The sequence below is a fragment of the Dendronephthya gigantea genome, unplaced genomic scaffold (genome assembly GCF_004324835.1).
Source record: "Dendronephthya gigantea isolate DGI-Jeju-01 unplaced genomic scaffold, DenGig_1.0 000002F, whole genome shotgun sequence".
Classification (NCBI taxonomy): domain Eukaryota; kingdom Metazoa; phylum Cnidaria; class Anthozoa; order Malacalcyonacea; family Nephtheidae; genus Dendronephthya; species Dendronephthya gigantea.
Genome location: NW_021163012.1, coordinates 4,285,813 through 4,312,781, shown reverse-complemented (window position 1 = coordinate 4,312,781; position 26,969 = coordinate 4,285,813). Strand labels below are relative to the sequence as shown.

The 26,969-nt window shown below is 36.7% G+C and overlaps 1 protein-coding gene across 1 annotated transcript; it reads right to left on the bottom strand.

The window, feature by feature from the left end:
* On the bottom strand, positions 1-21,040 carry LOC114533593 (ADP-ribosylation factor-like protein 13B). Its single transcript, XM_028555139.1, has 13 exons — positions 20,848-21,040; positions 20,394-20,464; positions 19,806-19,939; positions 19,358-19,473; positions 17,856-17,961; positions 17,442-17,499; positions 13,755-13,834; positions 13,161-13,225; positions 1,231-1,312; positions 992-1,114; positions 635-908; positions 182-243; positions 1-69 (listed from the first exon to the last, which is right to left on the bottom strand). Exons 1-13 carry the CDS (start codon positions 20,898-20,900, stop codon positions 1-3), a joined length of 1,293 nt encoding a protein of 430 aa, XP_028410940.1. The 5' UTR covers positions 20,901-21,040.
* Between the last annotated feature and the right edge of the window lie 5,929 nt (positions 21,041-26,969).

The following is a 26,969-nucleotide window of genomic DNA, read 5'->3' as shown; positions in this document are numbered from 1 at the left end:
TCATGTTATGACTTCACAATCTTCTTCATTTGGTCGTGGTCGAAACGAGCGACTATGACCATTACAAAACTATAAGCAAGAGAAGGTATATTATAAATGGTGGAGCAAACCACTATATCCTAAAATTCCTGTTCTGGCAACGCCTTCACAATCATAAAACGGTTTAACATATATCAAATACCTGTTCCAATTGATTGTCTTTATCAAAAACTGGACTTGTTTTAGGTGATGGCGAACAAAGATCTATAACAAAATTAAATCAATCTTTAGACAAACATGGAAGATTATCCCTCATTCATTTGGTGTTACTACAGAAGAAAACCTAAACTAAACTAACTTTATTGATAATGGATAGCTCAATCAGTTCTAAACTGTTCTTCCTAGATGTCCAGTAAGGATAATCTCTTATTGATCCAGTGTTACTACAGGAGGAAACCTAAACTAAAGTAACTTTATTTATGCTGGATAGCTCTATCAGTTCTAAACTGTTCTTCCTAGAGGTCCAGTAAGGATAATCTCTTATTGATCCAGTGTTACTACAGGAGGAAACTTAAACCAAACTAGGATGATCACAAAGGATCATGACTTTTTGATCCAGTGTTAAAGCCCACAATCAAAGAATTTTCAAACTCACTGTTGTGTAGCGGAGCCCTGATTGGCTCTAATTTCCTGCCATTGCCAGGGAAACCGTTTAATGGCATCGATGAACCTCTCCAAGCAATCGGTTTCAAAACGATTCCAGCGTCGCTATTCTCTCCATCGTCACTCGGAACAGTTTGATTACGTTTCGCTTTCTTCTTCTTTTTTCGTTTCTTCTTAGTTACTGCTTGGTTTTCACTCTCGTTTAGTTGATGAATATTTTCTGACAGAGGTTCTTCGATTATATCTTCGGTATTCCGTTGATTAACCTGATTACAGGAGATGTTATTAGTTTAGAACTGATAGAGCTATCCAATATAAATAAAGTTAGTTTAATTAAAGCACAATTCACCACGTTTTGTAACTCAGGTTGTTCCACGTTTTCGTCAACATTTTCCACATTCTCTTCCTCAAATTCTAATTTTTTTGTTCTGTTTCCCTTCGTTTTCGAGAGATCCTTTACCCTTGGTAACACCTTAAATAACAAGTCGTTTTCAAAAGTGTTACTTTTTTGGTAACCGACGAGTGTTTGAAATCGTATTTCAAGAAAAAATCTTCAATTTTTGGAATTATTGTAAAAATTGAACTTACATTTCCAAAAACAACGCCTTCGTCATCAGAATCGACAGTCTCTTTATTTTTAGCGGCTTCCTTTTCTCGTTCGGCGCGTTCTCTGAAATATGAAATGAAAGCGTGAAACAGCCGAAGGAAAACAGAATACATAGGCAGGGTAATTATTGACATAGATATACAAGAAAGGGTGGAAAGATGATGTAAAATCACTATGATGTAGGGACATATGTACACAATTTGAGTGTGTGGGGATGGATATTTGGATACAACTAAAGGTGTGGAGATGGATATTTGGATACAACTAAAGGTGTAGAGATGGAGATTTCAATACAACTAAAGTGTGGGGATGGATATTTGAATACAACTAAAGGTGTGGAGATGGATATTTGGATACAACTAAAGGTGTGGGGATGAATATTTGAATACAACTACAGTTTGGAGATGGATATTTGGTACAACTGAAGGTGTGTAGCGCTGGATATTTGAAGACAATTAAAGGTGTGGAGATGGATATTTGGATACAACTAAAGTTGTGGAGATGGATATTTGAAGACAAATGGATATTTGGATACAACTAAACGTATGGGGATGGATATTTGAATACAACTAAAGGTGTAGAGATGGAGATTTCAATACAACTAAAGTGTGGGGATGGATATTTGAATACAACTAAAGGTGTGGAGATGGATATTTGGATACAACTAAAGGTGTGGGGATGAATATTTGAATACAACTACAGTTTGGAGATGGATATTTGGTACAACTGAAGGTGTGTAGCGCTGGATATTTGAAGACAATTAAAGGTGTGGAGATGGATATTTGGATACAACTAAAGGTGTGGAGATGGATATTTAAAGACAAATGGATATTTGGATACAACTAAACGTATGGGGATGGATATTTGAATACAACTAAAGTGGGAGATGGATATTTGAAGACAGCATAAGGTATGGAGATGGATTAAGGGAAACAACTGAAAATGCAGCAATGATCTGAAAACCGACAAAAAAATTAAAACGGCAAAGGAAACATTTAGACTGAAAATTAATCCGGCTTTAGCTAAGTCTTAGAGTTTATTTCATATTTCAAATATTACACTACAATTGATATTGATAAAGCTAACCTAAGCATTACTAACCAAATTAGTGTGTCTAAGTTAGTCGAACTAACAAAACAATCTGGCAATGGTGTTTAATTCCTTCTTCACAAAGTCATTGCTTCTCACAAAGACAGAGCAAAATCAACGAGTTCACAAAACGCAGCAAAAATCGCGAGTATAAATGAGCCATTAAAAAACTTAACCTCACGTCGTTAACCGCACTAGACCATTAAAAAAAATGCAAGTGGCTTTAACATTTTCAATGTGATCATTCAATATGACTAGGACTTGCATCCAAGCAGTATCTTAAACGTTTTTCTATACCGTCCCAAGCGCCAACAATACATAAAGGGATTGACTGCAAAATTGAGGCAATATATAAAACCTATGACGACGCTCAGAAATCCGTATCCATGGTTACTGTCACGTGCAGCCCCATGCCAAACCTGTAAGTACAAGGTTCCAGGGGCAACCGTGATCACGGCCACAAACGCTATAATGATTATGGTGTTTAGAAACTTTTGTTCCTTTCCATTGTTGATGGTTTGGAAACGTTTACGTTTTTCGACGGAAAGATTTTGTGGTGAAGGGTTTTGCGTGATGCTAGTCGAGGTTCGTGGTTCTTCATCTCGACCTCGGGCACGAGTAATCTGATTCCGAACACGTCCGTCTTGAGTTTGGGAACGTTTATCTGGACTTTCAGCACGTTCGTCGTGGTTTTGAACACGTTCACTAAAGCACTGGACACGTTCCTCGTGAACTTGAATACGTTCAGAAAGACTCTCCGCACGTTGAACACTGTTTCGAGCACGCTCATAATGACCTTCGACACGTTCATCAAGATTTGGAGCACGCTCAGTAGGAGTTTCAGCACGTTTATTTAGTTCCAATTCAGATCGTTCTTTATTTTCCTCAACAAATACATCCAGACTACAACAAGCACGGTCATTTGCGCCCCCAAAACGCTCAAGCGAATCGCGAGCACGATAACTGTCATTCACAGCACGGTAATTTTGATTTTGAAACGGTCCGCAAATTTCATCACTAACTGTGGTCTTATTCCCAATGTGTTCATTTTTGGAATACGAAGATAGGGTTCGTCTAGAATCAGCAATAGTGGTAACTTTTAAAGTATCGGTCGAAATACAACTTTGGTTGGAGGTAAGGTTTCTTTGCTGAGAAGGGAGTGCAGATCTTTTTTCTAACATGGATTTCGCTTGCTTTCTCAACAGGTAATATCTCTTCCCGTACAAGAGCGCGGTTAGGATGTTCAAGGATAAAGCGACGCTTGGTTTTGCCAACAAATCGTTATCGTTTGGTGCGAAAATTTTCTTCAACTAATGGATTGAACTGAGAACCCACACCATGCCAATCCACACAGTCATTCTGTTGCCGCTCATGAAGAAACGGTGTTTAAAAGGATGACAGACCATGAAATATCGGTCGAGCGCTATCGAAAATATGGTCCCCGTTGAGGTATAAAGCAATCGAAACTGGAAAACGAGACAAGCTTCTATGGTAGAGCTCGGGTTCAGGGTTGGTATTAGCACAAAGTTGTACATCAGATCAGATAACGCCAAATTTCCGATGAGATATGTCGCTGATGAGATATGTCCTGTTTTTTAAAAGAGCGGTTTTAATTATTGCGAATGTTACTTAAAGCAGCTTTTAATAATAATAAAAATTTTGATCATTGAGGTATTAACAATCACCAACACGAGATTAAATTGAAAAAAAAATGTTAAAAACAACAAGTTTTGCTCCAGAATGTCGTCTGTCAAATGAGCTACGTTATATTTTCCGTAAAGTTAACGGGTTGACTTCAAAATTATATGTAATATTTTAATATTTAACACTCGTTCACTTGAACAACTATTTATTTTAAAAAAAATTAATAAACCGTATTCCAATTTCAATAATGCATTTGATAAATGTATTTTTTATGATCTAAACTTGTTTATGAAAATACTTATTGATTAACATAAAGGCCTGTTTACACTTGCAATTTTAGGTGCGATTTTCTTCTTTTGGTAGATGTGAACGAGTGACTAGTTACGAATGCTCTGATGTATAAAAGCTCTTAATTGAACATTAGTAACTGATTCACCCGTTCACATCTATCAAAAGAAGAAAATCGCATAAAATCGCAGCAAAAATCGCAAGTGTAAAAGGGGCCTTAAGCGATACGAAATTCATAGTGGATTTTATACTTCACATGGAAGACACGGGAAGAATTCGTTATATTAAGCTGGGACGGTTGTATAAAACTTTCATCCTAGATTTTGAGTAGGTAAATCGTAGTTATACCTCTAAAATACACGATTCTGATTTGCTAATTCTGTCACTAACTATAGTTAAAAGTGAACTACCGTTTAATACAACCGGCGGATAAAATTTAACTCGAGTTTTTGAGTCTCTGTGCTAAAGAAATGATCTAGAAGAAAATACATTTTTACTGACAGGAAAATGATATTTACTGACAAATCCCAGCTGACGAGATTGCTAGCGAAATGCCTATATCATGGTGCGGATTTTGAATATATCAAAAGTTTGAGGTATTTTTAAAAACTTTGCAATACATTTTGTTATTGAAAAATCTTGTCTGGATGGATTTATTAGCCTTTAAAGTTACCGGACATGACGTCAAATCGGAAATTCCAAATCAGTTTTCTTTTGTTTAAGTTTCAGAAAATTCCCGATTTGACGTCATGTCCGGTAAATTTAAAGCCTAATAAATCCATTCAGACAAAACTTTTCGATAACAAAATGTATTGATATATTTTAAATTCGCAACCATGGTATAGGCACTTCAATTGTCACAGCGAGGTCAATTACGTATTCTTCAAGAAGAAAACGACTTTATTGTCCACAGCGACGGGTTGACATAACTTCTGCACTCAAATCGCAGATTACCTATCAGACGAGAATCTCCATTGTTTTTTGCGTATAAGTGTGATTCGTCACTCAGCAAGTACTGTAAATAGAGGCAACCCCCCCCTTGGGAATATTTAAATATTGCGCGATTTTAAACATTGACAGGGGGGGTGTGATTACGGTATTTGCTGAGTGACGAATCATGACGAATCATGTCGACACACACTTACGCAAAAAACAATGGAGTTGTCTTTCTGATGGGTATTTTGTGCACTGAGCTAAATGTGGCCTCAACCTAACTGGAACATTAGCTTAACACACATCCTCAAAATGAACATTCAATATATACCTAGGATTTACATTTGAGCAATATCTTAAACGTTCTCCTATATCGCTCCAAGCGCCAACAATATATGAAAGGATTGATCGCAAAATTAAAGCAAAATAACGTCTCTACGACGGCCTTTACAATTCCAGGACCATTCCTATTGTCGTGTGCATATTTATGCCAAAATTGATAGAATATCGACCCAGGTAGGACAGTGATGACGCCTAGAAATGTAATTATGATTATCGTGTTTAGAAACTTTTGTTCTCTAGCATTGTTGATAGTTTGGGAATATTGGCGGCTTTTGGTGGGAAGATTTTGTGATGAGGAGTTTTGTGGGATGCTGGTAATATCTCTGGTAAGATTATCACAATTATTGTCCTCATTTCGAGCACGATTAATCTGATTTTGAACACGTTCGCCTCGAGTTTGGACACGTTCATCGTGAGCACGTTCATCTTGATTTTGATCAGGTTCCTTGTGATCTTCAGCACGTTCATAATGACCTTCCGCACGTTGATCACAACTATGAGCACGTTTAGAATGACTTTCGGCACGTTTATTGTGATCTTTAGAAATATCGTATTTTTTCACAGCAAATTCATCCGGACTGTGGGCACGTTCGTTTTCGCTTTGAGCACGCTCATGCAGATTACGAGCACGATAAATTTCATTCCTAGCATGCGAATTCTTAAATTCATCGTGGCCTGCTGTAGCAAACAAACGCGACCTTTGACTTGGGCGTCCATTTTTAAACTGCCCTGCCTGGTTGATACAATTTTCTGCGTCTTTCGAAATACTCTTATTGTTTCAAAATCACTTTGTCGCGAAAAGAATGTCGACTTTTTACCTAGAATGGCTCTTTCTTGCGTCTTTAGTGTATAATACGTCTTGCCGTACAATATGGCGGACAGTAAGATAAAAGTAAAAGTGATTATTGGTTGAGCTAAGAAATCGTTATCACTTCGTGCAACAATTCTCTTTAACGGATGCACTGAACTCAGGAGCCAAACTATTCCGATCCAGAAAGCCATTTTGCGACCGTTCATGACGGAGCGATGTTTAAATGGAAGGCAGACCATGTGAAATCTATCAATTGCAATCGAAAATATTGTCCCCATCGACGAATATAAAGATAAAAATTGTAAGATGACAAAATATTCGAAGGCTTTTCTTGGAGTAATCACACAGTTGTAGATCAAATCTGATAGCGCAAGGTTTCCTATAAGATATGTTGCTGAATTTCTGAAGCATTTCAAGGGATCTTTCACGAGGGCAACCAACAACATTGTATTCGAAAGAATCCCGATAAAACTGACGAAACAGGTTGGCAAGAAATGTAGCGCAAATTCATCCGAGACTGACATGTTGCTGTATGTAGGATTGCTTTAAATATATGAAATTGAAACCTCTATATTAGTAGAAACGAAAGTCATATCGGAATTCTTCTCGCTTTTTTAATTAAAAAGACCGCGAGTTTAATCATTATAGCTCGGTTACTTTGGACAAAATCAATAATAGTAATATTCTGATCCTTAAAGGGATACAGTAAACAAACTACACATGCACGTATGATTAAAATGAAAAGGAAGAAATAATGACAAAAACACCACAAGCTATATCTCTCTTGGCAGATGACCTAAGTATAGTATTTCTCGAAATATTTCAAGGATTTTGTTTAATGTTGTATAGGTAATGGTAATAACCGATATATTATTTTTTCAACTGTTCCTCGCTTGAATTTGAGTTGTGTATGATTTTCACTCGAAATCAAAACGCTTTGAAATTTAATATTAATAAAACTCAATCCCTAAAACAATAAATCTTTTCAGCTTGTATGCAAAGTAACCCATTTGAAGTCACATGGTCTGAAATGGTTAAGTTTTATTGGCTATTCTATGCTCACGACATCTGAAATGGGTTAATTTGCATGCAAGCTGAAAATGTCTATTCATCTGCATTTAAACTAAATTATGAATTAACAAGACGTATTCCAATTTCAATATTATAAGCTATGTCTAAAAATATATATATTATTACAATGATAGAACTCATGTCTATTAAAACACTTATATTGATTAATTATTAATATGTAGTAGATACTAAATATTAGAGTCACGTTAATTTTTTACATTGCAAAGAATAACTCATTCATGGAGAGAATATATTTCTTCCTAAATATACCAGATAATGAAGCCATGCATATTCATCAACTTAATGTCTCGAGATCTTTGTTATTTTTATAGCGTAAGATGAACACCACCAGTGTTAACGACATTGATTAAATAGTTTAGACTACGATTATCAATCATTGTGACAGAAATATGTTCAAGTCATATGGCCAAAAGTGAAATTTTTAAAAAAGCGATTGATTTACTATATTTTACTGCGTCTGACAACGCGGAAATTTATAAGTCTTAGATGCAATTCTTAATCCGTCGGCTTCAAACTTGGTGAGAAAAAGAATTATAAATACTCAACAAAATATGTCTGGCACGCAAGATTTGAAGCTTGTACACGGCAAAAACGAATCGTTTGAATTAATAACCTTGTGTATACTTTAAGCCTCAAAATGGCCATTTCACAGCTGTCAGATGTGTTTGATGAGCTGTCAAAAGATTGCAGAATGCGTATTCAGAAGAAAAACTGAACTTTTGAACGTTATTTAATAGTTTTCTCTTTGATAGCGCAATTTTTTAACCCATTTTCGCTACTAACTTCGTAATTTTCATTAGTAATCGAGATCGCCTACTTTGTAGTTTCTAAAGTCAATTTAAAAACATTCAAAGCTTCTAGGTTTTACATCCAAACACCAGTTTAAACGATTTTCTATATCGCTCCAAACGCCAAAAATAGAGGACGGGATTGGCAGCAAAATTGACGCAGAATATCGTCACGACGAGGATCTGTGGAAATGAATTATTTAATTGGGGACAACACTGAAATACAATCGTTGCCGGGACCACAGTAATCACGGCTACAAACGCGATGATAATTATGGTGTTTAAAAACTTCTGTTCCTTAAAATTGTTCATGTTTTGGGGAGATTTGCGTTGTTTTGTGATTGATTTTGTTGTCATGCTCGTCGTAGCTCTGGTAGAAATATCACAATTATCGGTTTTACTTCCAGCACGATTAATATTATTCTCAATACGTTCCTCTTGAATTTGGAAACGTTTATCTTGAGTCTCAGCACGTTCATTATGGTTTTCACCACGTTCATTTAGGCATTTGACGGGTTCATCTTGATCTCGAGCACGTTCAGAACGACTTTCGTCACGTTCAATCCCGTTTTGAGCACGCTCATGTGAATCGCAAGCACGATATCGATAATCTTCATTTTCGGCACGGTTATTCGTACTCTGAAATTGGCCAAAATCTCGACTGCAAACAGTGTCATTCGGATTTTTGACTTGTTCAGTTACGGTAAACGAATTTACTTTTCTATTTAAACTTGAATTTACACCAAAGCCAGCGATGGTGGTGCAATTCTCGCCGTCAGTCGACATACTTCTGTTGGATACAACCTCACTCCGCTCTGGAGAAAAGGCAGATCTTTTTCCTAACATAGACTTCGCTTGTTTCTTCAAAGTATAATAGGTCTTTCTATAAAATACAGCCGTCAGTATGATTAATACCAAACCAACGAAGGGTTTTATCCTTCCGTCCATTTTGTTCAATTCAAAATTCACCTTCACTGGATGCACAGAACTTAGTAACCACACCATGCAAATCCATACAACCATTTTGTAACCACTCATAAAGAAACGGTGTTTAAAAGGGTGACAGACCATGAAATATCGATCGAGCGCAATGGAAAATATAGATCCCATTGATAAATAAAATGAAAAATATTGTAACAGCAAAAATGTTTCATCAGAGGTAACTTTATACACATATGGGATCAAGGCACAATTGTACATCAGATCAGATAACGCCAAGTTTCCGATGAGATATGTCGCTGAATTTCTGAAGCATTTCAAGGGATCTTTGACAAGGACTATCAACAGCATAGCATTCGCAAGAGCCCCGAAGGAACATACGACGAATATTGGCAGGTATCTTATATCAGTTTCCTCTGAGAGAGCTGGCATATTGCACGCGCGATAGAGCCACTTCGATGAAATTAAACCAGATATGACAATATTTTGGATATACATATATCATTATTATTTCAAATCGTGCAGCTTTTTCTAGTTCATAAACACAGTTTAATAAATAATTGAGCGGTGTTTTTTTATCAATAAGCCCGAGTTTCATGCAATTTCCTGAATGCATTATATAAATATGTATTGAATTGAAATTTGTCTATTAAAAACACTTAGTGATGCATCGGAAATGACGCGTGATATATTCAACTCATAATGAATTTGACACTGTCAGAATAAAAACGAATATAGCTTGAAATATATATGTATATGGGTCAATAATAATAATATAATTTAATAATTTAACACTTATATAGCCCTATTTACAATGACAGATCAATAGCGCTTAACAAGTTATGTTCAATAAGAAATCTTACAACTAGTATATACAAGATAAATTACAAATGTAAGATAAGAACAGAGTAGGTCTATACATTACTTCTATGTTCACTTCATTTCACTTCACTTTAGTGTTAATGTGTATTTTAAGGTGGTAATGCCGAGTATAGGTGAGGGTAATCAATTACGATTTTGTGGCGCTTCACTCGATGTACGTAAATTCTAAAGGTTTTTAAAGGTCTTAATTTCGAGTGGAATCATACACAACATTAAAACAACTCATTCTGTTAGTCCAGACAATAAAAATTTCAAGGACTGCATGAAGATTTTCAATAGGCCTTGAACCAATGAATAAACTTTCTCCTTCGCAAAACGCCACAGAGGAAACTCCTAATTTCCACAGCGAAACACAAGCAATATCGTTTTGCGATAGCTTTTCAGTCGTATGAAATAGATGAGAGGGTTTATGGCGAAATTTAGACACAACAACGTCATCAATGAACCGTAAACATAGTTCAACCCATTTTTCGAAATCTGATCGGTAACAACCTGACCGTAGATGGCAACTGGAGTGAGACACCCAACGGCAATAACTGTAATGAAAATCACAGTTCGCATAAACCTTTCTTCACCCGCTACACGAAGCCTATGACCATACCTCGCTTCGTTGGTGCCTTGGAGCGTTTTAACTTGCTGTTTCAAGGCCAAAGAAGCCAGAAAATACATGATTACAATCATCACGATGATTCCTGTTAAAATCCCGTATTTATACGCAATATATTCCTCGTTTGGTCTCGTTGTAATAACGAAATACAAAGGGACCGCTACGCTTAAGAGCCAAATCGCCATAATCCAAACGGCAGCTTTCTTCCCGCTCATCAAAAAACGGTGTTTAAATGGGTAAGCGACCATCGTGTAACGATCCAAAGATATGGAAAGGATTGTCAAAATCGACCCGTAGAAAAACGTGTAAGACATTAGACGCAAGAGCGGTTTCAGCGAAGAGAATGTTCCAAAAGTCACCTGCAGTAAAACCCCCAAATCGCAAACCGCTAGATTTCCAACGAGGTTTCCGTCGACGAGTTCCGAAAGCATTTCAAAGGATCTTTTATGAGACAAACCAGAAGCAGAACTTGGGATATCGCTCCAGTTAAACACACGATATATACAGGCAGAAAGGCAGGGTTGTACCCGGTGAGAATGCTATCGACTGGCATGAGATCTTCAGAAGAGAAATATCAGAATTTTCAAAAGAAAGACATAATTATGTGAGCACAACCCGGTTGTTGTTCGCCTTAACGACAGCTTTCCAAGTTTTTTGTTTATTTAAGAAAACTTTAATATCAGTAATGAATTATTAAAATATGATTCGCACTTGCAACTTGCAATGCAATACAACTTTTAAGAGATGTAATTTAGTACAGAGTATTCAAAATGTAAGTGAAAGAAACGTACATGGAGTGTAATAAACATAAAAGTTTCGTAGCTGCCAAATTTACATCTCTTAAAAGCAGAATTGCATTGCAAGTTGCATGAAAAATTGCACCGTGTAACATGACCTTTAGTATTTGCGAATTTCATTTTCGCAGTAATTTTGTATTTAATTCCAATATATTTGAAACATTCTAAATACCGTTTTAAAGACGTTGGCAGGTAAACAGCGAGACGTTAGCAATGAAAATGTATTTTATAAATGCCTTCTACGAAACGATGGCTATTTTGAAAAGATATTTAGAGTTATTTTATCGCATGTATGTTATGAAAGTCGAGCTTTCATATTTTTTTTAATTTTGCTTTCGGCCGCGTCAACTTGTACTGGTTAAATATTAAAAGGAAAATGTATTTAAGAAGTCTATTTTAATTTCAAAACGTCATTGTTTCAGTCAATATTTGAAATATATTGAAAGTCAAATATTTGACACTATTAATCAGGGGCCGGTTGTATAATAGACTTGCTTTCTATTTTGAACTTATCCACCGTTTAAGCTAAACGGGCTTGATACAAATAACCGGCCCCAGAAAGCGAACATAGATGACAATGATAAATTATCAACCTCGCGAGGAAACGCCGTTTCTCGTTAGCTTGCAATGCAGCCCCATGCATTTAGCACTTTGCTCTGTATAATACAAGATGAGTTTACTCATCAGGGGCCTGGGGTAAAAGACTTGTTAACTTTTAGCTGTAGTTAAGGACAGAATTGGCCAATCAAAGTCGTGTATTTCTGAGTAAACTAGGATTTAACTATGTAGTTCAAAGAGTTTTATACAACCGGCCCCAGTTGTATAAAGACTAGTTAACTTTTAAATGTAGTTTAAAGGACAGAAATGGCCAAACAGAGTCGTTTATTTCTGAGTAAACTAGGATTTAACTAGCTATGTAGTTTAAAGAGTTTTATACAACCGACCCCAGTTGTATAAAGACTAGTTAACTTTTAAATGTAGCTAGTTTAAAGGACAGAAATGGCCAAACAGAGTCGTTTATTTCTGAGTTAACTATATAGGTTTTAACTATGTAGTTAAAGAGTTTTATACAACCGGCCCCAGTTGTATAAAGACTAGTTAACTTTTAAATGTAGTTTAAAGGACAGAAATGGCCAAACAGAGTCGTTTATTTCTGAGTTAACTAGGATTTAACTATGTAGTTTAAAGAGTTTTATACAACCGGCCCCAGTTGTATAAAAGACTAGTTAACTTTTAAATGTAGTTTAAAGGACAGAAATGGCCAAACAGAGTCGTTTATTTCTGAGTTAACTAGGATTTAACTATGCAAAATGTAGTTAAAGAGTTTTATACAACCGGCCAAAGTGGAAGAGTGCTGTCAGGTAACGAGTTAACAAAACTATGTGTGATTGTTGTCTTGCTGCAGTATTTTACTCTTTATTTTCCGTCCTTAAGGCCCGTTCACACTTGCAATTTTAGGTGGGATTTTGTGTGCGATTTCCTTCAAATTTTGGTAGATGTGAACGAGTGACTAGTTACGAATGCATTGATGTATATAAGAGCTCTTACGTGAACATCTGTAACTAATTCACTTGTTCACATCTGTGAAAAGGAGAAAACCGCAGCAAATATCGCAGATTAAACATTGCCAGAGTTCACTGATCTTAAACCAGTTTGTTTACAATGCATATATCCATCATATGACAAACTTTTCACTAACCTTTCTTCCCGATTTTTTCTAACCCTTTCCAAGCGCTCAGTCCTCGTCTTCTTCTCAGCCTCTTTCTAAATTAAAAACAAGCAATGTTCTATGTAAAACACATTCTTTCCGAGTGATAAACAAACTGTTGCGAGAAAACGCTCATACAAAATCGATCACAAATGTACCTGAATAGATAACTCACTGATCTCAAATATATGTTTGTAAGGTCACACGCTGACCTTGACAGGATAGCTCGCTCACTGATCTCAAATGCAAACACTGATTTTTAACTGGCAATGAACAAGGTAAAACTGAACTAAAAATCCAATCTGGATGGATCAAATCAAAGATGGTGGATACTGAAGCCTTTCTTGTAGGTATGATCAAGGCCTCCACGCGGAAATTTGGTAGGTAAAATGGCGGCAATTATAATTTTACCTTTGAAATTTCCGCGCCAGTGGCCTGGATCATACCTACAAGAAAGACTTCATAATCCGCCATCTTGGCTTCACTCTGAGGGAAAGTCAGAGAGTGAGCGTTCCAGTCTTATTTCAGTTTACTTGAAAAGGCTGACACAAAATCAATTGCGATGGCAACTTCACACCAACATACCTGAATCTCAACATCTTTCTCAACTCGCTCCTTCAAAGATGCAAAATCCTCATTCATAGTTTGTAATAACCATCTTAAACCTTAAAAATTAGATATTAAAGCTTTAAAACATAACAGTTACATGCATGTACATGTGTATCAAAATCCAACAACCGTATGTAAAAAACACAAGCCTTGGCCAGCCTCGTACCCAGGCGCTTTAATAGTAAAATCACAGTAAAATATATAACCTTGCATTCAGTTATTATATAGAGGTCACCTGAAAGAAGGCGAGCGCGCGGTGGTGCTTGGGCTATAACTATTCAAATAAATAGAATATAATTATGTCGAAGGCCTTTATAAAGCAAATGAACTCTGTATCTGAGCTGGAGCAATATAATCCCTGGGGCCGGTTGTATCAAGCCCGTTTACCTTAAACGGGGAATAAGTCAGATTTAAATAACACTCTTACATCTCTCTTGTATGAGTCAACTTGAATATTATACAATGAATATGTAATTGTAAACAGTATCTTTGCATTAAGGTTAAAAACATTTAGTTTGCTTCTTGAATAAAGCGATAGACTTGCTTTCTATTTTGAACTTAACCACTGTTTAAGCTAAACGGGCTTGATACAACCGGCCCCTGGTATTTAGTTGCAAGTAACATGCAATGTTAAAGCCTCCAGAATACCATTTTCTTGTGGCTGATTATATAAAAAGTAAAATGGCAGTATTCATTCAACTATGTACAGAGTACGAGGCACGATACATGTTCAAATATTCATGTTAACAGGCCTGTAAAGACCATAGGCGGCCACAAATTGCATGCGCGAGAAATTTTTCGGTAATTTGTTAATATAATACCTATGGTAAAGACGATAGATTTGAAAAGATTGAAATTAATCTTGCACAACATGAATAAATGAATACGTGCCCCCCCCCCAATTATTGCCTCTCGTACGGCACTGACTATGTACACATAGACGGCGGAAGATTGTTAAGGGGGGAGGGGTGGGGGGACGATTGTTAAGTGGGGAGGGGTGGGTGTAGGTGGTGACTAATAATCATCATTCATGTTAGCAGATCGTAAAAACAATAAATTTCAAAAGAAACTAATAATGCTGAACGAGAATACTATGAATATTTGCCCCCTGTTGCAGAATTTAGGTTAGGTTGAGTGCGCCAACCATAAGTAAACAGTGACTTACAGAGTATGCGCAAATATATAGTGTTATGGTCGCAAATTGTATAGGTATTGACTATTGTTAAAGGAATTGTTATGTAAATGTTAATAGTGTAGTATCATATAGCATAGGAAATGGAGGTTTTGAGGTTGTAGCACGTAGCAGCAGCCAGCCACAGCGAAACCAATGTCCCACAGAATAACGTAAGCGGACGCGAATGTGGGTTGTAGTGGAGCGAAAACTACAGAAAAACATCCTGTAGTCCTGTAAGAGATGCGTCAGGGAAATGCATCAAAAGCATCCTGTTTTGTTATTATAAATATAGCTTAAAATCATTGTTTTAAGTTAGTTATGTATTAAGCCGCGTTTACACTATGTGCTTTGACCTGGCCTGGACCATGCAGGCCTAGGCCTAGATGTGAACTTTGTTTATCCGGCGTAGACCAGGCCTGGTCCTCGTCTAGGCCACAAAATCCAGGCCAACAGCAGAAGGTAACCTGGACCAGGCTTGGACCTGACCTGGGGCAAGATTTTGGTAATGTGAACAGGCTTTACCTAGTCCTGGCCAATTTTTAACTTAGCTAATATAGTATGATTTGTATGGGATACATATAGTATTACCCCACTTCGGAGTGTTTTGGATATTTTTCCAAGGTTTTTGTCAATTACTTTGGCTATCCGATATCATCAACAAGGAAGACAGTGTGAACGTGGCACATATTACCTAGACTTGTCCTAGACCTGGTCCAGGTCAGGTCTAGGCCTAAAGTGTAAACGCGGCTTTAGAGCGTGAATTGCTGTAAAGTGTTGATTTCTGAATAAATGTAAAGTCATACACAATCACAGAGTGTGCAATTTTGGACAAGTGTAGCGGAAAATCAGACTTGTTTGGAGATTTTCAACATCCCCCACCTAACGATTTCCGCTGTGCGCTGTCGTTCAGCCTCTTACACACGAGCAAGTTTTCTATGACAAGGTTGGGTGTACAGTTGGTTGTACAGACGAACAATTAAAACTTGTTACAAAAACTTGCTCGTCTGTAAGAGGCTTAAGTCGCCTACGGTAGTCAGTGAAACTATTTCCAGTTTTGGAATTAACCACCAATTAACCACCCCAGGCAGAGAATTGTGGTGCAAAGGCTGGCGCACACTAGAGCCATATGCCAGTTGCTCTCGTGTGCGGGCGACTTTTCCGTCGACTTTGGCCATTCGTGTCACTTACGGCAAATATCCGGCATGTTTGATAATTTCTGCCTCGCGTGCCGAAATCTTTCCGTGCGCTGCTAAATGAAAGCTATCTGCTTACGGATTGTCTTAACAGCGCATGCGTAGTATATGGCTTCAGCCACCAATTCATTTTGCACCGTCATCTTGAATGTTTACTTTCCTATACTACGCATGCGCTGTTAAGACAATCCGTAAGCAGATAGCTTTCATTTTAGCTTGCATTCGAAATCTTTCTTTCAAATGTCGCAATAATAAAGGTTTTTATCGAGTCCTGTAATCGTACCTTTATAAAGGGACAGTAAGCGATTGCAACAAACGTTATTTTCGTATCGTAAATCGATGTTTGAATCCTCGGCATACCGTACGGCGTACGGCAGAATGAGACTTGTAAAATTTTTCATATTTTTGTTTTTATTCGTGTGGGCACACGCGGGCGCGCGAGCGCGTAGTGTTAAGGCCGACAGGCCACACAAACCGATAGTTTTTCATTCACCAGAAGCTAGTAAAGTTTATCATGTGTTGAAGGTTACTTATAGTATATTTTGAATGCTCTGGCGCCCATACCTTGCAAAATTTGCTTTTAGAATTCATTTTGTCTGCAGCCACTGAAATCTGAAAATGCGCGTCACGTTGCGGTATCGCGTCCGGTGTGCGTATTTCGGCCTTTATAGTTTTGCGCGCCCGCGTGTGCCCACACGAATAAAAACCAAAATATGAAAAATTTTACAAGTCTCATTCGGCCGTACGCCGTACGGTATGCCGAGGATTCAAACATCGATTTCCGATACCAAAATAACGTTTGTTGCAATCGCTTACTGTCCCTTTATAAAGGTACGATTACTGGCGGATTACAAGAGTCGATTAAATCCTTTATTATTGCGACAATTGGAAAAAACATTTCGAATGCAGTACGAATAGCAAATCACAATCGGCGAACTGTTCCAGTACGAATAGCCACTTCGTTTAAAATAACCGCACACGGAAGGATTTCGGCACGCAAGTCAAAAATTATCAAACATGTTAGATATTTGCCGTAAGTGTTCCCATTGACCAAAGTCGCCCGCACACGAGAGCCGGAAACTGGCTTGCACGCCAATGGCCACGAATGACTTTTTGCTAAGCACATAGCTCTAGTGTGCGCCGACCTTAAGGTCTACCGTTTAACCATTTACAGTGGCGTAACCAGCCTAACGACTTTGTCCCGCTATCCAAATTTCAAGTTTTTATGTTCATATATATTTCGCATTCATATATTAAGGTCTGCAGTGGTTTGTTCTATAAATTCTAAAGACAAACCTTTCTTCAGCTGACTGTCAATTTTTCGACCCTCATTGAGTAAAGCTGTGCACTGGAACTGAAGAAATATTTCAGTTAATTCATTTTACGATTGGGATTTGGATATTAAGACAAGGGACAGTTTCATAGAGTTATATTCCAGCATTAATTAATATCAATAAGAGATGATCCTTACTGCAAGGACCACTAGGAAGAACATTTTCTAACAGATAGAGCTATCCAGTATAAATAAAGTTAGTTAATTTAAGTTTCCTCCTGTAGTAACATTGGATCAAAAAGATATGATCCTTACTGGACCTCTAGGAAGAACATTTTAGATCTCGTAGAGCTATCTAGTATAAATAAAGTTAGTTTAGTTTAGGTTTCTGTAATCAATAAGACATGAACAGTAGAATTTAGTTATTAATTACTTACAACTTTATAATGACTTTCACATTTCTTTGCCAACTGTTCTAACTCAAATTCCATATCAATATCTTGTTCAGACATTGCTCCATCAATGTCTTGTTTATTTGCAAACCTGTATATTAAAACATAAAGGCATGTTTATATAAATTATACTAACTCAGAATCGGATCATTACTAAGGGCCATGGGGCAGGCCCTCTGCCAGAGGCATACCCCTTTATCCTAGGCAGGATCGAGGGATGAACTTGGAGTGTAAATTTGGGTATCGGGTAATTATTAGGGAATTATGAAAGGCAATTAATCAACATCAAATTATATAATTATTTCAGTTGTTAACGTAAGAGTTTGGAAACTTTAATGCATATCTCTGATAATCCAAGCTGCAGCATCTCATTTTCAAAATATTTTCAAACAAACATATCAAAAATCAAACTATTAATACAGTAGGTATACTCACACCAACTGGGAGCTAGCTCTGCACATGCACCCCCTGGCCTCCGAGGGGATGGTCCACACCCCTGACAAAACCACCCCAGGTTTCTGACTGTGTTGGACAAACCACAGTTAATAAAATATACATGGTTTGGAGACCACATAAAACTACAATACAACTCATTAACTATGTTGAGGTAGATTTATGCGAAAAAATTTTCCTTTCTCATTACATGTCTATTGTATTTTGCACAGATAAACCAATAGCAATCTTTTATTATATGGCACGCGGTCTTGTGACTAAATGGCGTGCGCTGATTGGTTCTTTGCCGGTCTGGAATCCCCCAGTATTAGACTGTTGCCGTAGTAACGGTCCAACTCTCATATTTTTGAACAAAAACATGCTTGAACTTTTATTTTTGACACAAAAAATATCGACAAAGAATGGACGAAGAAGAGCATTATTTGGTACATGTGAATATTATATTCATTCATCTTTGATTTTTGTTTATATTACTGTATCATTCTTATTTAACGAGTAAAAAACAAAGTTTTGGAAGCCACTTCAGTGCTTGCTTGGCGACTGGCTAGCGAAAGAGCCGGCAAGAATGCTGCAGCGCATTGTATAAATAAATATTTAAACTAGATACTGTATGCCATATAATAAATCCCTTATTTCCGTACTGGAAAAATATCAGACCTCAGTCTTTTATGTACGGACCTGATCGCTATCGCTCGGTCTGTACTGTCAAGACCTCAGTCTGATATTTTTCTAGTACGGACCTCAAATTCGGTTAATAAGTGGTATATAAGTAAAATATTTTTCAAGTCAAGGTTGATGAGCAAGCAAGACAAATGCCATTGGTAATTTTGGCTAAAATACAATAAACATGTGACGAGAAGGAACCATTTGGCATAAACCTGGACAATAACATAGTTAATGAGTTGTATTGTGCTTTTATTTAGTCTCCAAACCATGTATATTCTATTAACTTCTGAACAAACCAACTAAAATACCCAAAGATTGTAAAAAGGTTAGGAATTAAGTGATTCAGAATGGATAACTTCTATACTCACACAACAAAAGGTTTCCCAGAGAGTCTTGAGTCTGATAATGCTTCACGTAAAACTGTTCTGGAATCTGCTATTCTCTCACGGTCACTTGCGTCAACAACATAAACAACGCCAAATATCTGAAAAAGAACACAATGTCATTTATATTCTTGTATGTTTGCTCTTTGACAATAGATAAGTAATTTAGCTTGTAGGTACGTACACCACGTAAGTATATTTACTAATGCAAAGCTTTCGGTCTGTTAACCGACGTGCACTGACAAAGGCCCAGGTTAACGGGCCGAAAGCTTTGCAGTATTAAATACTTATGTGATGTACCTACAAGCTGAATTACTTACAATGTCATTTATTCAGCATCTGTTGATCAAATTGAAATGACCTAGAATTGGACAGGAAAGAATACCAAAGCACTAAGAACCTCTGTGCTTGTATACCCTATGTGTATATGTACCTCCGCATAATAATCTTTCCATATTCCTCGGATACGAGGTCCACCACCAACATCATAAGCTGTCACTTTAAAATTCAATAACTTGAACTCCGCACTGGAAAACCCGATTGTTGGAACTGTCGACTCTTTGGGTTCTAATAAAAGCCACAATGAACATATTTTGTTAACAACCATCTTGCATTAGACAGAGTAGCAAGCTAATGGGTTAAATAAGGACACTGACAGATAGTTTTGTAAACTTATTAACTGACAGCTAGTATACTCTCCCACTGACGAGTAAAATCATCTGGTATTAGACAGCTGCTCAAGTAAAATACTAAAGTAGGCCACATCCGGGTGCATTACAAACTAATGGATTAACAAGAGACACTGACAGATAGTTTTGTTAACTCATTAACTGACAGTACTCTTCCACTAATGAGTAAAATCATTTGACATTAGACAGAGTAAAATACAAGTATACACTGTAGGTATCAATATCTGCTTATATCTTAAAACATATCAAACTTTTCATCACAGTATGATTCAAACTCTCATCAGTAAGAAGATATTAATTTCGTAAAAAGGCTCTAAATAATATCTTAATACCTCCTTTCAAATCATTGATAATAGTTGATTTGCCAGCGTTATCAATTCCTAACATCAGAAGTTTGACATCTCTACAAAACAAAAATGTAAAAAAAAATACTGTAGCAAAATATACCACCTAAAACTAGATAGATCGTTGGTAAAGAAGGTAAATCGTCTTCAATCGGTTTGATCGGCGAAAGAAAAACATTTTAATTCTCTAAACAAAGCAAAACGAACCAGTTTTGTATCAAAATTTGTCGCAAATCTACAGTATACAAAATTGAAATTCCATTCTTTCATAAAATGATTTTCTGTGCTTTTAAGTCGAGTGTAACCGCTCTGAATTATTTAGCAATCTACTGTACCATGAAGCTGTTTTCACCCACAGCAAAATGAGTAAATAAGACCGGAAAGACTTCACAAATGACAAATGATGCTCAAATACAATGTAAATATAACACAATATACAAACCTCGAATCCCGCTTGGATATGCGAGAAAAACATTTCGAAATGTAATTGAACATACTTCGGTGTCTAGCACGGGATAAAGTAGCCTTTCTTTAGTAAAATCATCGTCGATTTAACGCACTCTTGCTCGATAAACCAGGGTCAAAACACAAGAGATTTGCTTTAGTTTTCGACATTGTGCTTGGAGCATTGAATGTTTCCCCCACCGGCCACCCGGTTCTTTTTGAATTTGATTAGCTGCCATGGCAACCACTGAGCTTGGGAAAGAAACTGGAGTAAGGAACGGCAGGTCACTCTGCTATATAGAAATCTTGGAGGGGGTCATTTGTAAATCATTTTCTCTATTTCTACAGGGTGTCCCCCAAAACCACAAAACTATTGAGACATACAACTGCAATAGTCAAAGTTTGAATTTGAGCTTTGAGAAGGCGAGTTTGAAATTTCCAAACAGAAATAGGTAACTACGTAATGATTCTGTACCCATGTTTTGAAATTCATTCCCACAGTGTTCTGGGAATCCAACCCAGAAGCCCAACACGCGTTTTCATCACTATCGAGAAACATATTTTGGTTTGGCCCCAAACATGGACACTGTTTTTTGACGCCAAACGAAGGGGAGGAAAGCCAGAGAAATATGATGAACCTTACTGGACCTCTAGGAAGAACACTTTAGAACTCATAGAGCTATCCAGCCGGTATAAATATAGTTAGTTTAGTTTAGGTTTCCACCTGTAGTAACACTGGATCAATAAGAGATGATCCTTACTGGACCTCTAGGAAGAACAGTTCAGAACTGTTAGAGCTATCTAATATAAATAAAGTTAGTTTAGTTTAGGTTCCCCCCCTGTAGTAAAACTGGATCAATAAGAGATGATCCTTGCTAGAGGTCCAGTAAGAACAGTTTAGAGCTGATAGAGATATCCAGTATAAATAAACTTAGTTTAGTTTTGCTAGGTTTCCTCCTGTAGTAACACTGGATCAATAAGAGATGATCCACCTTACGTACTGGTCCACCTCTAGAAAGAACAGTTTAGCACTGATAGAGCTACCCAGTATAACTAAAGTTAGTTTCGTTTAGGTTTCCCCTGTAGTAACAGCAATTATAAGAGACACCGATAGATAGCTTTACTCATTAACTAACAGTACTTTTCCTGTGATGAGTAAAATCATCTGGATTTAGGGTAAAATACTAAAGCCCAGCGCACACTAGAGGAAACAGCTGAGTTGAACGTCACTCATGACTGTTAACAGTTAGCTGCGCTGTTTCCTCAAGTGTGCGGTGTCGTATTCTGCGTTTTCTTGCACGCCTGCTATATGGGCGTCGGATATTCAAATAGTGGAATAATTTTGTGCACAAGTGAACATCTCCTCACAGTGTGCAAGAGTCCTGAGCTATCAGCTCAGCAGTTGGAGCGAATGATACTCCTGTAAAATGAATTAAGAGTGGGTTCAAACACATTTAAAGTTGAGAAACATTACATTCATTACTTTTTAGCAGTCAACAAATCATTTAAAACTAAACGGCACCGAAAAAATGAGTACATGGGTCACTCAGGACACCTTACCTCGTATAGACAGAGATAATCGGGCAAAAAATCCGCTAATTTGTTTCCCAGTACTGATTCAGCAACTATTGAGTTATTTTGCACCAAATTGGGTTGTGAAAATAATTAAAAATATGAAAAGAACACGTGCACGCATTCGCTCCAACTGCTGAGCTGATAGCTCAGGCCGCGAGCACACTGTCAGGAAATCTTCACTCATGCACAAAATTATTCAACATGTTGAATATCCGACGCGGATACCACGCCTGCCAGAAAACGCAGAACACGACACCGCACACTTGAGGATTTCAACAGCTCAGCTAACAGTCACGAGTGACGCTCAGCTCAGATGAGTAAAATCATCTGGTATTAGAGTAATTTAATACTAAAGTAGGCCACATCTGGCTGCATTGCAAGCTAATGGGTTAACAAGATCGAGACACTGACAGATAGTTTTGTTAACTCATTACTTGACAGTACCCTTCCAATAATGAGTAAAATCATCTCGATTTGGAGTAATATTCTAAAGTAGGCCACATCTGGTTGCATTGAAAGCTGATGGGTTGATGAGTTAACAAACTATCTGTCAGTGTCTCTTGTTAATTAACCCATTAGCTTGCAATGGCACCCAGATTTGACCTACTGTAGTATTTTACTCTGTCTAATGCCAGATTATTTTACTCCTCAATAGAAGAGTAGTGCCAGTTAACAAAACTACCTTTCAGTGTCTCTTGTTAACCCATTAGCTTGCAATGCACCAAGATGTGACCTACTAGTATTTCTAAGCCTTTAGAAATATTATTTAATCTTTCATTTAACTTAGGTATTGTTCCTGAAAAATTTAAATTAGCAAGAGTGATACCTGTGTTTAAATGTGGCACACGGTCATATATGGGTAATTATCGACCAATTTCACTTCTCTCTGTGTTTAGTAAGCTTCTAGGGAAACTCATGTATAATAGGTTGATCGATTTTATCAGGAAGAAATCCATACTCTATTCTAAGCAGTTTGGTTTTCGTGAAAAACATTCTACAGATCATGCAATTTTGAGTATTGTTGATAAAATGCAAAATTCGATTGAAAATGGAGAGTATTCTTGCGGAATATTCCTAGATTTCAGTAAAGCTTTTGATACTGTTAATCATAAAATCCTTATTCAAAAAATGGAGTATTATGGCATCAGGGGAGTAGCAAGTGATTGATTTACTTCGTATCTTTGTGGAAGAAAACAATTAGTTGCTCTCGGTAATACTAAGTCTAATATGCAACCCATTTCCTGTGGTGTACCCCAAGGATCCGTGTTGGGTCCGCTGTTATTTCTATTATATGTTAATGATTTTAGCAATTGTTCTAGTGTACTTGATTTGCATCTTTTTGCGGATGATGCCAATCTATTTTATTCAGGTAGAAAATTATCTGATCTTGAATTGGTCTTGAACAATGAATTGCACAATGTCCATATGTGGCTGTGTTCAAATAAACTATCATTAAATGTGGATAAATCAAAATTTCGTTATATTTCACTCATTTCAAAAGAAACTAACCTCCAAAGTAACACTATTTATAAACAGTAAATTATTAAAAGAGGAAAAGTGTGTGAAATATCTGGGACTCTATATTGATTCAAACCTTAACTGGAAAAAACAAGTAAACTTTATTAAAAAGAAAGTTAGTCGTAGTATTGGAATCTTATCTAAACTACGCTATTATGTTAATACTACTACTCTAATAAATCTTTATTATACTCATTTCTAACATTTGGATTAATAGTATGGGGTAATACGTATAACTCTACCCTTAAGCCTGTTTATTTGTTGCAAAAAAGAGCATTGAGGATTATGACATTTTCTAAATTTGACGATCATTCTAGCCCACTTTTTAAGCAAACAAAAATAAAAAAATTTAATGATCTGGTTCTTTTTCACATGGCGATATTTATGCATAAATATCACCATCATTTACTTCCCAGCACATTTGTAAATTTTTTCATTTGTACTAACGAAATTCATTCGTACAATACTAGACTCTCGAGTAAGATTTCTTTCTCAATCCCAAGTGTCAAAACTAATTATGGAAAATTCAATATTCGATTTCAAGGTGTAAAGGTGTGGAACGATGTAGACGAAAATTTTAAAAACTTGTCGCCTTCAGCCTTCAAAAGAAAACTAAAAATTCATCTCATTGATGAATATTAGTTGTTTTCACAGAGTGATACATGCCTTGCTCTCTCATTTGGATTTACAAAATTGTACGTCGCTTTCATAAATAATTTATTGGACTAATTTTCTAATTTTTCTAATTTTTCTAATTTCTACTATTTATCTATATTTCGTAACCCATGAATGAAACTTTTTAAAGAGTTAAATTTCTTTCTGCTGCCTGATTGTATTAGCTTTTATAGTTATTACAGGTAGCAGGTACTCATCGAGTGTTAAATGTATCTCTAGCTATTTTAGCTAAAAAAAATGTAATTAATGTATGGGTACAAAATAAATTTTTGTTGTTGTTGTTGTTGTTGTACCTTACTAGATGATTTTACTAGATGATTTTACTTATCAGATAGTTTTGTTAACTCATTAACTGACAGTAAACTTCAATTGTGTCGAAAATGTTTCATGTAGCCTTGTCACTTTGTTTAGAGAATTTGATGTAGCCACGTCATAGCAGTTATGGTTGAAGCGCGGAGAAGACAACGAAATGGAGGTACGATCAGTGGCGTAGGAAGCAAGTTAAAGTTGGGGGGCACATGCTTTCAGGGGTACTTCTTCATAGAAAAAAGGCACCCTCAAGTTAATTCATTTCCGTTTCCTAAACAACGCAATTCTTGTCTTGTCTTAAAAATATGAATTTAGTTTGTGTCTGTATTTCACATTTTTGATGCAAGCTACATTGAAACAGCAAATTCGTAGTATTTTCAAAAAGTATTGTTTATTTTAAATATAATAATATTAATATAAACTGTCCTGCATATATATTAATAGTGAGTATTATACCATTAAGTGCCGCGTGGTGCGCGGAAACATGTTGTATGCTGTCTTATCATATAACAAGACATTAAAATTTTAACATGAATTTTTAACAAGAAAATTTTGCAAATTTGAATATGTTATAACTTTGACAATATAAAATCTGTATTCGGCAGTCCCAAAGCAACTTAGCAACAAGAAGACGTGATATTTCCGGTTTAGAAACGTCCGGTATTTGTGCTATTTTTATTAACATAAACGTCGCAATTGGCAAGCCGGGGTTCCTCGAAAAAATATTTAACAGCAAGCGAATGCTGGAATCCCAAAAAAAACTTACTACATTCATTAATTTAATAACAAACTCTCATAAGGGTATAATAATGTTAGGTATGAAAAAGGGCACTTTTTCTTATCTTTTTTATAGTTGGGGGACACGTGTCCCCAGTCCCCCCCCTCCCTACGCCACTCCCTGCGTTCGGTTGAAGGACGCGGTGTTATTTGATAAAGAAAACGTTATACGTTGGTGCATGGACGAGGGATTGATTGCACATGAAAGAGTGTGTGGCCATTGCAACAGTAGAATGAGACTAGTGAAATGCGCCGACAGATCTGACGGATACAAGTGGGAATGTCGAAAACAAGTTTCTGGAAAGAGACATAAGGTTGAATTATCAATCTGAAAAGGTAGTTGGTTTGAGAAGAGCAACATGACTTTGGAGGAAGTATTCAAGTTCACGTATTGGTGGTGTCGTGATGTAAAACAAGAGCAAATCCGTCACGAGTTAAACGTTGCGACAAATACAGCAATCGACTGGGACAGTTTCTACCGCGAGACATGTGAAGTGACGCTATTAGTGCGAGAGGAAAAGATTGGCGGGCCTGTTAAAATTGTGCAGATAGACGAAAGTAAGTTCGGAAAAAGAAAGTACCATAGGGGACACCATGCCAAAGCTGCATGTGCATGCACCACAACTCTTGGGAGACAAAACTGTGACGTAGATAAGCAGTAGCGTAGCCAGCCTGACGATTTGTCCCGCTATGCTAATATTTTGGTGTTCATTGACTGTGAAGACAATAAATTTCTAAAGACATGAATAATTATAATAACTCGAAATTTACATAGCGGGACAAAATCGTCAGGCTGGCTACGCCACTGTAGATAAGTACGGTCACATGCACACTTCAAACACTGGTATATTTCGCGCCAAAACACACTTGCGAAGACGAAATATAAAAAAAGCAATAAAAACAAAACAAAAACACAACCAAGGGGAATTTTCAACTTTGTGGCTGACGCCGGAGTAAAAATTGAATCTGAATCACGTATTTTGAGTTGTGATTCTAAGGAGTCAACAAAATGTTTAGTCCTAGAGTCACAACTGCCATAAATATTTATTGTTCTTATTCAGTGCTTTGAACTAAGCAACTTTAGTTGTCAATTATCGTGTTTCTTATAAATTTTAGAAAACCAGTTATATGGAAGTGCATTCAACACTATAAGAAGTCTCTATATATTTATATATACGTGAACATCATAAATGCTTTGCTACGCTAAGAAAAAAAATAAGGATGGCGTATTCCGATTACGTCAGAAAGTATTCCCTCAGTGACGTT

Excerpts from the sequence above, each read along its gene's own strand:
- LOC114533593 (XM_028555139.1), bottom strand. The coding sequence starts at position 20,900 with ATGTTCAATTACATTTCGAAATGTTTTTCTCGCATATCCAAGCGGGAT. Across the intron at positions 1,313-13,160 it reads AGAAAAAATCGGGAAGAAAG|AGAACGCGCCGAACGAGAAA; the intron begins GTTAGTGAAAAG and ends TTCATATTTCAG. Across the intron at positions 909-991 it reads AACCTGAGTTACAAAACGTG|GTTAATCAACGGAATACCGA; the intron begins GTGAATTGTGCT and ends TCCTGTAATCAG.